This window comes from Procambarus clarkii, chromosome 63, assembly GCF_040958095.1.
Source record: "Procambarus clarkii isolate CNS0578487 chromosome 63, FALCON_Pclarkii_2.0, whole genome shotgun sequence".
NCBI lineage: Eukaryota > Metazoa > Arthropoda > Malacostraca > Decapoda > Cambaridae > Procambarus > Procambarus clarkii.
Genome location: NC_091212.1, coordinates 8,430,046 through 8,443,299, shown reverse-complemented (window position 1 = coordinate 8,443,299; position 13,254 = coordinate 8,430,046). Strand labels below are relative to the sequence as shown.

The 13,254-nt window shown below is 49.9% G+C and overlaps 2 protein-coding genes across 3 annotated transcripts in view; both read left to right on the top strand.

Moving 5' to 3' along the window:
- The window catches only part of LOC123769566 (protein Wnt-5b-like), a 501,917-nt gene that overhangs the window by 332,616 nt on the left and 156,047 nt on the right, over positions 1 to 13,254 (top strand). The window lies entirely within an intron of this gene.
- Positions 5,069 to 5,545, top strand: LOC138354451 (uncharacterized). Its single transcript, XM_069308645.1, has one exon. The coding sequence runs from the start codon at positions 5,069 to 5,071 to the stop codon at positions 5,543 to 5,545; it is 477 nt and encodes a 158-aa protein (XP_069164746.1).

Below are 13,254 nucleotides of genomic sequence, written 5' to 3'. Positions count from 1 at the left end.
GGTCATCTCTTCTAACAATGGGAGCTGCTCAGGCTCGGTTGTGAACACTCCATGGAAACTGACATTCAGTGCCTCGCAGATTTCCTTGTCACTTGCTGTATATGCTCCTTCTGTTTTCCTCAGTCTTGTCACTTGGTCGTTCACCGACATTTTCCTTCATAATCATATAAGTTGCTTTTTCGATTTGATCACAATATCGTTTTCATAATTTTTTTCCGATACTCTCCTAATATTAATGTATTCGTTTCTAACTCTGTTGCATTTATTCCTGTTAAATGCACTGGACGGTAGAGCGACGGTCTCGCTTCATGCAGGTCGGCGTTCAATCCCCGACCGTCCAAGTGGTTGACACCATTCCTTTCCCCCGTCCCATCCCAAATCCTTATCCTGACTCCTTCACAATGCTGTATAGTCGTAATTGCTTGGCACTTTCTCCTGATAGTTCCCTCCCTCCCTCCTGCTTCTCAGTTTTGCTTCCTGACACTGTCTATTAAGCCATAATTTTTTAAATTCCCTCCTACTTTTTCCCTTTACTGTTGGTATAAATCTCTCTATAAAGTCCCCTTATATCCTCGTGTAGTCCCCTTCCCTGTAGTTACCCTCCTTTCCCAGACCTCTTGTCCCATGGTCACAATTTTCAGCTGGATCATGTAGTCAAAGAGTGAGCCACAATTGTCGCTGGCTCCTAGTGGTACTTTATGTTCCATATTTATTTATTTATTTATTTATTTATATACAAGAAGGTACATTAGGTTTGTGAGAATACATAGCATAGTATTTACAATCTTGTAAAACCACTAGTACGCGCAGCGTTTCGGGCAGAATATTCGTATTGGCTTCATAAGTTTGGGTGAAAATCAGGTCTAACAGACTCGGTGTATCCCGTCCTCTTTCCCTTGTGTCTTCCTTCACATCTTGTGTTAGGAAATTCCTGTCTATAACTTCTACTAATTTTGTTCACAACGTTTCTTCCCCGCCATGGGGGGATTCTTTGATTCCCAATTGATCTCTCCGTGATTGAGGTCCCCCATGACCAGTTTCCTGTGTGTGTGTGTGTACTCACCTATTTGTACTCGCCTATTTATACATGCGGGGGTTGAGCTCTGGCTCTTTGGTCCCGCCTCTCAACTGTCAGTCAACTGGTGTAAAGATTCCTGAGCCTATTGGGCTCTATCATATCTACATTTGAAACTGTGTATGGAGTCAGCCTCCACCACATCACTGCCTAATGCATTCCAATTGTCAACCACTCTGACACTAAAAAAATTCTTTCTAGTATCTCTGTGGCTCATTTGGGCGCTCAGTTTCCACCTGTGTCCCCTAGTGCGTGTGCCCGGTGTGTTAAATACTGTCTTTATCTACCCTGTCTTCTCTACCCTGTGTGTTTACTAGTTGTGTTTTTGCGGGGGTTGAGCTTTGCTCTTTCGGCCCGCCTCTCAACTATCAATCAACTGTTTACTAACTACTTTTTTTTTCTTTTTTTTCCCCACACCACACACACACACCCCAGGAAGCAGCCCGTGACAGCTGACTAACTCCCAGGTACCTATTTACTGCTAGGTAACAGGGGCACTTAGGGTGAAAGAAACTTTGCCCATTTGTTTCTGCCTTGTGCGGGAATCGAACCCGCGCCACAGAATTACGAGTCCTGCGCGCTATCCACCAGGCTACGAGGCCCCACAGCTGTGTGTGTGTGTGTGTGTGTGTGTGTGTGTGTGTGTGTGTGTGTGTGTGTGTGTGTGTGTGTGTGTGTGTGTGTGCGTGTGTGTGTGTGTGTGTATGTGCGTGTGTGTGTGTGTGTGTGTGTGTGTGTGAGCCTGCCTGCCTTTGTAACACAATGGGATGAAATGGTGGCATGATAGCATGCTGCGTTAGCATGTTGCCAAAGGCACCATGCTACCACCTGCTCCCACCACCCTCCATTACCCAAGCCCATGGGGGGTCAAGTCTGGGGGTAAACAGGATAGACTTAGACTCCACATGTTAGGGCGCCAAGACGCTACTGACGGCCTGAGCCTCACAATATACGCGCTCTATTAAACAGCCATATTAACCAGTACATATAAACATGTCTCACGGCATGATTTACGATTATAACCTCATTAAGAAACGCTGCAAGAAAATGGCATGCCATTGTCGACGTCCCCCCCCACCCCCCCCCACCCCACCCCGCCCCTAGGGCCACTGACGACGTCTCCAGCGTGCCTAACTAGCCTAATTACCCCGGCAGGGTAGTTCAGTTATAAGACAATAGGTAGAACCAGCCGGAATGAGAGAGAGAGAGAGAGACCTCACTAACACCATAGTTAGGTTTAGGTTAGGTTAGGTTAGGTTAGGTTAGGTTAGGTTAAGGTTAGGTTAGGTTAGGTTAGGTTTAGGTTAGGTTAAGGTTAGGTTAGGTTTAGGTTAGGTTAGGTTAGGTTTAGGTTCAGGTTAGGTTAGGTTAGGTTAGGTTTAGGTTAGGTTTAGGTTAGGTTAGGTTAGGTTAGGTTAGGTTAGGTTAGGTTAGGTTAGGTTAGGTTTAGGTTTAGGTTAGGTTAGGTTAGGTTAGGTTTAGGTTTAGGTTAGGTTTAGGTTTAGGTTAGGTTTAGGTTAGGTTAGGTTAGGTTAGGTTTAGGTTAGGTTAGGTTAGGTTTAGGTTAGGTTAGGTTGTGTTAGGTTAGGGAAGCGCGGGTTCAGCTGCCTTTGCGTGCCAGCACCTTGCAGTGTTGTGAGCGGGCCTGGCGACGGGCCAGGGGCAGCAGGCCATGATCAGCACTTGTAACATCTGATAATGTTGGACCAGTGGACCGGTGGTGTGTCGTGCCTTCCCGGCCTCTGGGCCAGGGGGTCGGGGCCGATCTCTGGGCCAGGGGGTCGGGGCCGACCTCTGGGCCAGGGGGTCGGGGCCGACCTCTGGGCCAGGGGGTCGGGGCCGACCTCTGGGCCAGGGGGTCGGGGCCGACCTCTGGGCCAGGGGGTCGGGGCCGACCTCTAGGCCAGGGGGTCGGGGCCGACCTCTAGGCCAGGGGGTCGGGGCCGACCTCCAGGCCAGGGGGTCGGGGCCGACCTCTAGGCCAGGGGGTCGGGGCCGACCTCTGGGCCAGGGGGTCGGGGCCGACCTCTAGGCCAGGGGGTCGGGGCCGACCTCTGGGCCAGGGGGTCGGGGCCGACCTCTAGGCCAGGGGGTTGGGGCCGACAGATCACTGGAACATTATCTAACACAGTGCACAGTTACAAATCCATTAAGATTTCAACTACGATTCAACAGAGCAGAAGAAGTTGTTAAACACATGTGGCAAGATCTTACTGAAGCGAATATATGAGTCATAAATACTCATACTCCGCCCAAGTAAAACAGAAACAAGCAACACTTAGTGGGCCAGCCAGAGACTTAGGGCCCGCGCAGTGGGCCAGCCAGAGGCTTAGGGCCCGCACCACCACCACCGCCAACTCCACCACCAACACCACCACCCCCACCACCATCACTACCACCACCACCACCACCATCACTACCACCACCACCACCACCACCACCGCCACCGCCACCACCACCACCAACACCTCCACCACCACCACCACCACCACCAACAACACCTCCACCACCACCACCACCAACAACACCTCCACCACCACCACCACCAACAACACCTCCACCACCACCACCACCACCACCAACACCTCCACCACCACCACCACCATCTCCACCAACACCACCACCACCAACAACAACAACACCACCGCCGCCGCCACCAACACCTCCACCACCACCACCACTACCAACACTCCACCACCAACACCACCACCACCTCCACCTCCACCACCACCACCACCACCACCACCACCACCAACACCTCCACCACCAACACCTCCACCACCACCACCTCCACCACCACCACCTCCACCACCACCAACACCACCACCACCAACAACAACAATAACAACACCACCACCACCACCACCACCACCACCAACAACAACACCACCACCACCACCACCACCTCCACCACCACCACCACCACCACCACCACCTCCACCACCACCAACACCACCACCAACAACAACACCACCACCACCACCACCTCCACAGGTGGAGGAGAGTGACGTTATCAAGGTCGAGTGTGGGGCGGCTCCAGCACTCTGTGATCACTCTTATTGCTCCCACCTGATTACTGTCATCCCCTTCCCCCCCCCTCCCCTCCCCAGGCGACCCCTGCCCCACGGCCGCACGCACGGGGTCACCACGCACGGGGTCACCACGCACGGGATCACCACGCACGGGGTCACAACGCATAGGGTCACCATGCACGGGGCTTGGCAACGGGGTCATCACACACGGGGTGACCATACCCGTGGGCCTGTCGCCAGACCCACGGGTGTGGGCCTAGTGACAGGGTCAACATGCATGGGTCACCACGCACGGGGTCACTATGCATGTGGCCACCACACAGGGTCACTTTGCATGGGATCTAGCGACGGGGTCACCACACACAGGGTCAGCCGACAGGGGTCACCATGCATGGGGCCTGGCAACGGGGTCACCACCCATGGGTTCACCATGCATGGGTTCATCATACACAGGGTCACTACACATACGGGGGTCTGGCAACAGGGTCACCACACATGGGTCACCATGCACGGGGTCACCATGCACGGGGTCACCACACACGAATAGAGTATTATACAGTGTCTGCTTTACTCACTCTTTCTCCTGGCCAGTGGGTTAATGTTGAGATTATTCTAAATGATGCAATGCGAGTCATAACAGGAGCTCCCAGATGGACTAAAATACTGAACCTAAAACTAGAAACCAAGCTAACGTTGATTGAAATAAGGGTCTAAGGGATTGCTGTGTGCATGCTGACCAAGATATTGACTAGACCTAGAATCAGTTCACTTAAAGATATAATCACTGGAGCACTAACTCTGGACAGAAGATCATCCAATAGCAACAGGTGGACCCATTGTGCGATAAACACCATCAATGCATTCGATATAACAAATACAGTCACTGAGAAGGGTGTCGACGAAATACATGCAGACTTCGTTATGCAAGTCCCTTGGGAATCTCTGCCAGCAGACTAAGATTATGGCTTTTGAAGAAAAAAAGAACCAAACTAATCCTCAGCTGCTACGACATATTGCACAGGTGCATATAGAAGCAAACTTGGCATCTGACAGCTTCACATACTTCACAGATGGATCAGTAGACTACCAGAGACAAGAAACCGGAGCTACATTCAAGGCAGGAAACTCTGTAAATAGTCGGAGACGCTCAAATGGGTGTTCAGCTTTACAAACAGAGATGCTAGCCATTCAAAAAGCTTTGGAACATGCTCTTGCTAAACACCAACAACACGTTATCATACATACAGATTCGAGAACTGCTATTGAAACCTTGCAACAAGAAGACATACATCACAACATCCATCTGATTACAAATGTCATATCATTAATGCAAACATTCAAACGTCAGGGTTGTCAGGTACTTACCAACTGGGTGCCAAGTCATGTGGGAATAATAGGAAATGACATTTCAGACAAAGCTGCAAAACTTGCAACTTAGAGAAGGAGAAATGCAAAAGATGTACAGTGACCACAACACAGCAGTTGCAACATCAGGACCTGCGGGTTGGTACAAGAATTCAACAAACTACGAACCACTTAGCTTGATGAAAGGGAGCAGTAGAACAACAGAAGTATCATTACATCTCATCAGGCTTTGATACCCATGTGCATGGGGAAATAGGCTTTCAATTTCCGGAAGACCCCCATGCTTGGCGACGGGGTCACCACACTCGGCGTCACCACCCATGGGGCCTGGCAACGGGGTCACCACCCATGGGGCCTGGCAACGGGATCACCACCCATGGGGCCTGGCAACGGGGTCACCACCCATGGGGCCTGGCAACGGGGTCACCACCCATGGGGCCTGGCAACGGCGTCACCACCCATGGGGCCTGGCAACGGGGTCACCACCCATGGGGCCTGGCAACGGGGTCACCACCCATGGGGCCTGGCAACGGGGTCACCACCCATGGGGCCTGGCAACGGGGTCACCACCCATGGGGCCTGGCAACGGGGTCACCACCCATGGGGCCTGGCAATGGGGTCACCACCCATGGGGCCTGGCAACGGGATCACCACCCATGGGGCCTGGCAACGGGATCACCACCCATGGGGCCTGGCAACGGGATCACCACCCATGGGGCCTGGCAACGGGGTCACCACCCATGGGGCCTGGCAACGGGGTCACCACCCATGGGGCCTGGCAACGGGGGTCACCACCCATGGGGCCTGGCAACGGGATCACCACCCATGGGGCCTGGCAACGGCGTCACCACCCATGGGGCCTGGCAACGGGGACACCACCCATGGGGCCTGGCAACGGCGTCACCACCCATGGGGCCTGGCAACGGGATCACCACCCATGGGGCCTGGCAACGGCGTCACCACCCATGGGGCCTGGCAACGGGGTCACCACCCATGGGGCCTGGCAACGGGGTCACCACCCATGGGGCCTGGCATTGGGGTCACCACCCATGGGGCCTGGCAACGGGATCACCACCCATGGGGCCTGGCATTGGGGTCACCACGCATGGGGCCTGGCAACGGGATCACCACCCATGGGGCCTGGCATTGGGGTCACCATGCATGGGGCCTGGCAACGGGGTCACCACGCATGGGGCCTGGCAACGGGGTCACCACGCATGGGGCCTGGCAACGGGGTCACCACGCATGGGGCCTGGCAACGGGGTCACCACGCATGGGGCCTGGCAACGGGGTCACCACGCATGGGGCCTGGCAACGGGGTCACCATGCACGGGATCACCACACATGGGGTCACCACGCATGGGGCCTGGCAACGGGGTCACCATGCACAGGGTCACCACACACTGGGTCTGGTGATGGAGTCACCACGCACGGGGTCACCACGCACGGGATCACCACGCACGGGGTCACCATGCATGGGGTCACCACACACGGGGTCACCACACACGGGGTCACCACACAAGTAGTAGGGATGACACTGTACCGACAAATAGATTTTTGGGGCCATTTATCGAAACAGCGTCAGGGGGTTCCAGGTAAAAATTCCCATTTGTCGCTAAATTCTTAAAGGTTTCTTATGGGGAAAATTCAGACCAAAAATCACTCATTCCTTCTTAAAGGATTCTTATGGGAGAAATTAAAAAAAAAAAAAACAGAGTTCAGTTTTATGGAAATATTTCAGAGTTCAGTTTTATGAAAACGTTTCAGGGTTCATATAATCATAGAAGTTTATTTAAGACTTTAAGACTGAAAATTTTCAAAATACCATTTTTCAGAGAATATGTTCATAGAAGTTTTGTTCAGGAAAATAGGAATCTTATCAGTAAGTTTTTATTTACATCCATTTACTGCTGTGTCACTCCAGTTGAAGACCGAAATATGTCAGAGTTCAGTTTAAGCCCAAAATAATTTCAGAGACCATTTAAGACCTAAAGTTGAAGACCGAATTTCTTCAAAGTTCCAGTTAAAGACCGAAATTGTTGATTAACGATTAATTTTAGTTAAGAAACAACAAGAAAAGCTGATGAATGCGACTATTTTTTATTGATGAATCATTTTAGTTAAGAAATGATGAATGTGACTATTTTTTTTAGTCGATTGCCGAATATTTTAGTTAAGGAATGACAAGAAAAGAATGTCTTGATATATTTGTTATTATATAAAGTGAAGATTTGTTTAAGAACAGTGTTGTGAAGAACATTCTGAGAAAATGGAGAATATGACAAAGAACACAGACAACATGTAAGAGAAGGTGATGAACCTAGTGAACATAAGAGGAACATGAACTGAGCATGCTGGGAACATTTACGCAGAACATGGAGAACATGGAGAAACAAGTGAAAAATATGATTTGAACTTGAAGAGAACATGAATAATGAGTATAAAAGTTGTACAGAGAACATGCTAAGAACATTGAAAACATTACAATGAACACAGAGAACACAGAAGAGAATGTGAAGAACATGGAGAAAAGTGAAAATATGAACTGAACTTGCAGAGAACATGGAGAATATGATAAAGAACACAGAAAACATGAAAGAGAATGCGAAGAACACAGTGAACATGGAGAGAACATACAAAAACAGTAAGTTTATTGAAGGTTTGGATAAGTTGGGGAATGGGCGAGATGAAGGGGGGAGTAGGGGGAGAGGGAGAGGGAGGGGAAAGATATGGGCGAAAGGGAGTTGGAGGAAGTAAGGGAGGGGGGGGGGGGAAGGTAAGGGTGAGGGAGGGAGGTAAGAGAGCGGACGGGTCTGGGGGGCAACCCGTTCTCGCACTTTCGTATAGTCAATATTGACTTATTAAATACGTGCATATGTGACATACTAAACATATTAGTTTACCTTGAAAAGCTTCATAGAAAACACCGACCTTACCTAACTTTCTTAGTATGTTAAGATAAGCATCTTATTGCTTCGTAATTACAATTATTACTTAACCTATTATAGGTATAGGTTAAGTAATAATTGTAATTACGAAGCAATAAGATGCTTATCTTAACATACTAAGAAGGTTAGGTAAGGTCGGTGTTTTCTATGAAGCTTTTCAAGGTGAACTAGTATGTTTAGTATGTCACATATGCACGTATTTAATAAGTCAATATTGACTGTAAGAAAGTCCGAGAACGGGTTGCTGGAGGGCATGGAGCAAGGCGTGATATGACCGTGTAATTATTATTACCATGTGACTGATTATTTACATTGCTGAGTAAACAAAGAGTATTGAAGGACAGGATATGTTTACTTTGACTGGAGAGCGTCTTGATCTGAAATAATTAAGATTGATGAACATTGAACTAAGGCGGAGGACAAGAGTTGGAGCTCGGTTATTTGCTTTTGGATTAATTTACAGGGGTCTGAAATGTAGTGGGTTTTTAAATCTCAGGGGGATTTGGACTGGTAATAATTAACTTACAGGAGCCAACTAAGGAGGAGGACAAGAGCTGAAACTCGGTAACTGTGTTATCCTTATTTACTACATCTGAAATAACTGTTTTAAATCTCCGGGGATTTGGTTAGATGCTAAAGAGAAGATACGAGAGGGAACTAAGCAAGAACTCGGTACAATTATTTTCTTTTCTTACTACGTCTGAAATATGACTGTTTTAAATTAAGCTAAAATTGGGCTATTAGTAGCGAAAATGCACTTATAAATGCGGCCTCTGACAAATTTTGGTCTTAAACTGAACTCTGATTAATTTTGGTCTTAAAATGGACTGATTAAATCCGGTCTCAAACTGGTCTCTGTCCAAATTCGGGGTTATAAGGTCTTTGAACAATTTTGGTCTTTTATTGGACTCTGAAGAAATTGGGTCTTCAAATAGACTCTGAAGAAATTCGGTCTTTAACTGGTCTCTGACTAATTTTCGGTCTTAAAATGGTCTCTGTCGAATTTTGGTCTCAAACTGGTCTCTGATAAGATTTTGGTCTAAAATGGTCTCTGAAATTATTTCGGTCTTAAATGGTCTTTGAAATGATTTCGGTCTTAAATGGATTCTGTCATATTTTTGGTCTTAAAATGGTCTCTGAAATTATTTCGGTCTTAAATGGTCTCTGAAATTATTTCGGTCTTAAATGGGTTCTGTCATATTTTTGGTCTTAAAATGGTTTCTGAAATTATTTCGGTCTTAAATTCAATGATCTCTGACTAATTTCGGTCTTTAACTAAACTCTGACAAATTTTTCAGTCTTCAACCGGTCTCTGAAATTATTTTGGACTTAAATTGAACTCTGAAACTATTCCGGTCTTTAACTGGTCTTTGAACAATTTCGGTCTTCAACTGTGTGACAGAATAAAACTCTGAAAAATCGAGTTCAAATGGGTAGGGTACAGCAGGAACTAAAAACTCTGAAATATTTGAATAATTGTTGAATTTCTCCCATAAGAATCCTTTAAGAACAAATGAGTGATTTTTGGTTTGAATTTCTCCCATAAGAATCCTTTAAGAACGTAGCGTCTCCCTTTGTCTCTAATTTTCCCCCATAAGAACTCTTTAAAAAACTTAGCGGAAACTGGGCTCGAAAATTTTCAGTTACCTGGAACCCCTGGCGTCTTAGCGACGAATGGCCCCCCAAAATCTATTTGTCGGTACAGTTTCATCCCTACTACCAGGCACGGGGCCTGGCGACGGGGTCACCACACATGGGGTCACATCAAAAGAATGACATCGGCGGCATATGCGAGGCTGGCTAACATCAGAACACCCTTCTGGTACCTGTGTAAGGAATCATTCAGAACTTTGTATACCACATATGTAAGACCAATCTTGGAGTATGCGGCCCCAGCATGGAGCCTGTACCTTGTCAAGCACAAGACGAAGCTGAAAAATGTTCAGAGGTATGCCACTAGACTAGTCCCAGAACTAAGAGGCATGAGTTATGAGGAAAGGCTGCGGGAAATGCACCTCACGTCCCTGGAAGACAGCAGAGCTCGGGAAGACATGATCACTACCTACAAAATCATCAGAGGAATTGACAGGGAGATAAGGATCAACAGTTTAACACGGGTGGAACCCGCACAAGGGGACACAGGTGGTGATTGTGTACCCAAATGAGCCACAGGGACGTTAGAAAGAACTTTTTCAGTGTCAGAGTAGTTAACAGGTGGAATGCATTGGGCAGTGATGTGGTGGAGGCTGACTCCATACACAGTTTCAAATGTAGATATGGTAGAGCCCAATAGGCTCAGGAACCTGTACACCAGTTGATTGACAGTTGAGAGGCGGGACCAAAGAGCCAGAGCTCAACTCCCGCAAGCACAACTAGGTGAGTACACAAGGCCAAGGCCACACAATGCCAGGGTCGTGAATTATAGCTCCGTGATATTTTTTCCTTGCGGGCACCAGTACCATGGAAGGGCCACACTGGGCCACCTTGCGGGCACCAGTACCATGGAAGGGCCACACCGGGCCACCTTGCGGGCACCAGTACCATGGAAGGGCCACACCGGGCCACCTTACGGGCACCAGTACCATGGAAGGGCCACACCGGGCCACCTTGCGGGCACCAGTACCATGGAAGGGCCACACCGGGCCACCTTGCGGGCACCAGTACCATGGAAGGGCCACACCGGGCCACCTTGCGGGCACCAGTACCATGGAAGGGCCACACTGGGCCACCTTGCGGGCACCAGTACCATGGAAGGGTCACACCGGGCCACCTTGCGGGCACCAGTACCATGGAAGGGCCACACTGGGCCACCTTGCGGGCACCAGTACCATGGAAGGGCCACACCGGGCCACCTTGCGGGCACCAGTACCATGGAAGGGCCACACTGGGCCACCTTGCGGGCATCAGTACCATGGAAGGGCCACACCGGGCCATCAGTACCATGGAAGGGCCACACCGGGCCATCAGTACCATGGAAGGGCCACACCGGGCCATCAGTACCATGGAAGGGCCACACCGGGCCATCAGTACCATGGAAGGGCCACACCGGGCCATCAGTACCATGGAAGGGCCACACCGGGCCATCAGTACCATGGAAGGATGGTGGCCAAATGTCGGCAGATTCTGGAAAAAGTGTCTTTTGATCATTTGAGATGATTCTGAAACGCTTCAGTGACTGTAGAGTAAGGGGGGGAGGGGGAGCGTTTGTGGGGCCGGGGTGGCGGGCGGGGGCGGGCGGTGGCGGGCGGGGACGGGCGGCGGCGTGCGGTGGCGGGCGGTAACGGGCGGCGGCGGGCGGCGGCGGGCGGCGGCGGGCGGTGGCGGGCGGCGGCGGGCGGGGACGGCGGCGGCGGGCAGGCAGGAACAACAAAGGCCACGCAGTGGGCGGCCTGGCCGGGTAAGCAGCAGATATCCTTCTATGGTGGCGTCATTACCATCCGTGGTGGCTGGTGCTCGCCGGGGAGGTGAATAACAAGCATTTTGTGCCTGGTGGTCGCTCCTTGAGGCAGCAGCAGCAGCTCCGGCCTCTCATCTTGTGCGTCTCCTGCTGGACGCCCCCCAACGTACATATTACAAAGTACTATGACAAGTAACGGCTCAAATATTCACATTTTCCGTGCGTCGGTAGATTAGGTTAGGTGAATGGCTTGGGTCGTGCGTTTCTGGTTTACCTGGAGAGGATTCCCATTGTCCACTATATCCACTTATCCACTACAGCCTGGTTGGTCCGGCACTTCCTGCAAGAACTAAATGCTTCTTGAATACCTCCACCTTTGTTCCAGCAATATTTCTAATGTTTGATGGGAGGGTGTTGGACAGCTGTGGACCTCTGGTCCGGTCGCCGGTCGGGCCGAGCGGACAGCACGCTGGACTTGTGATCCTGTGGTCCTGGGTTCGATCCCAGGCGCCGGCGAGAAACAATGGGCAGAGTTTCTTTCACCCTATGCCCCTGTTACCTAGCAGTAAAATAGGTTCCTGGGTGTTAGTCAGCTGTCACGGGCTGCTTCCTGGGGGGTGGAGGCCTGGTCGAGGACCGGGCCGCGGGGACACTAAAAAGCCCCGAAATCATCTCAAGTTTTTTTTTGAAGATGACACCCCGACTCCTGTCCCTGACAATGTACTGTGTGACCCTACCACTGTGACACCCACTTCGGTCTCAGACATGCCCAGCGATACTACCCCACCACGTACTCACACATACAATCTTCGGTCCAGACCTGTTATTTCGACAGTACACTACCAACAGTCTGATGATTCCTCTTCGTGTGACTGTGGTGTTCCAGTCTGTAAGGGACAATGGATGCGTTCTATCTGCTCCCCTCTCCCTGCCTGTTCATACATGGCAGTGGGAGACTACGTTCGTGATGGACTAGCACCTGAGAATTCATAGTTTTATGACTAGATTTAAGAGTGATTACAACATTCGTTTCGCACCCCTCGGTTCAATGTATATAGACCCTTCCACCTCGGGTATCTTCGTTCGTAGTTTATTGATCTTGTCGTGTCTCTATACACTATGTAGGTCCTAGTGTTCCTGCCACGTTCATGCTCTCCATATTTTAGTGGAAATGTCGCTTATTCTATGTATTGCCATGTACTATATTGTGCCTACGTTAGTGTCTACCGTTTATAATCTACTTAACAGGTAACACTGTGGCTGAGCATCATGAATTCTTACGCGCAACTTCTGGTCCGCTGCCTACCGCTACCGCCTCTACCTGCAGCCGGACCTCCTGCCTCCAGTTGTGCAGGCATTTAGCTAGTTAGTCATGATGCTCCATGGATAGCTTAGTTTAAGGATTATATTTAAGCATTGTACTCATTATTCATGCAT

Bases quoted from the DNA above. Each gene is read 5' to 3' on its own strand.
- LOC138354451 (XM_069308645.1), top strand. From the start codon at position 5,069: ATGGCTTTTGAAGAAAAAAAGAACCAAACTAATCCTCAGCTGCTACGA.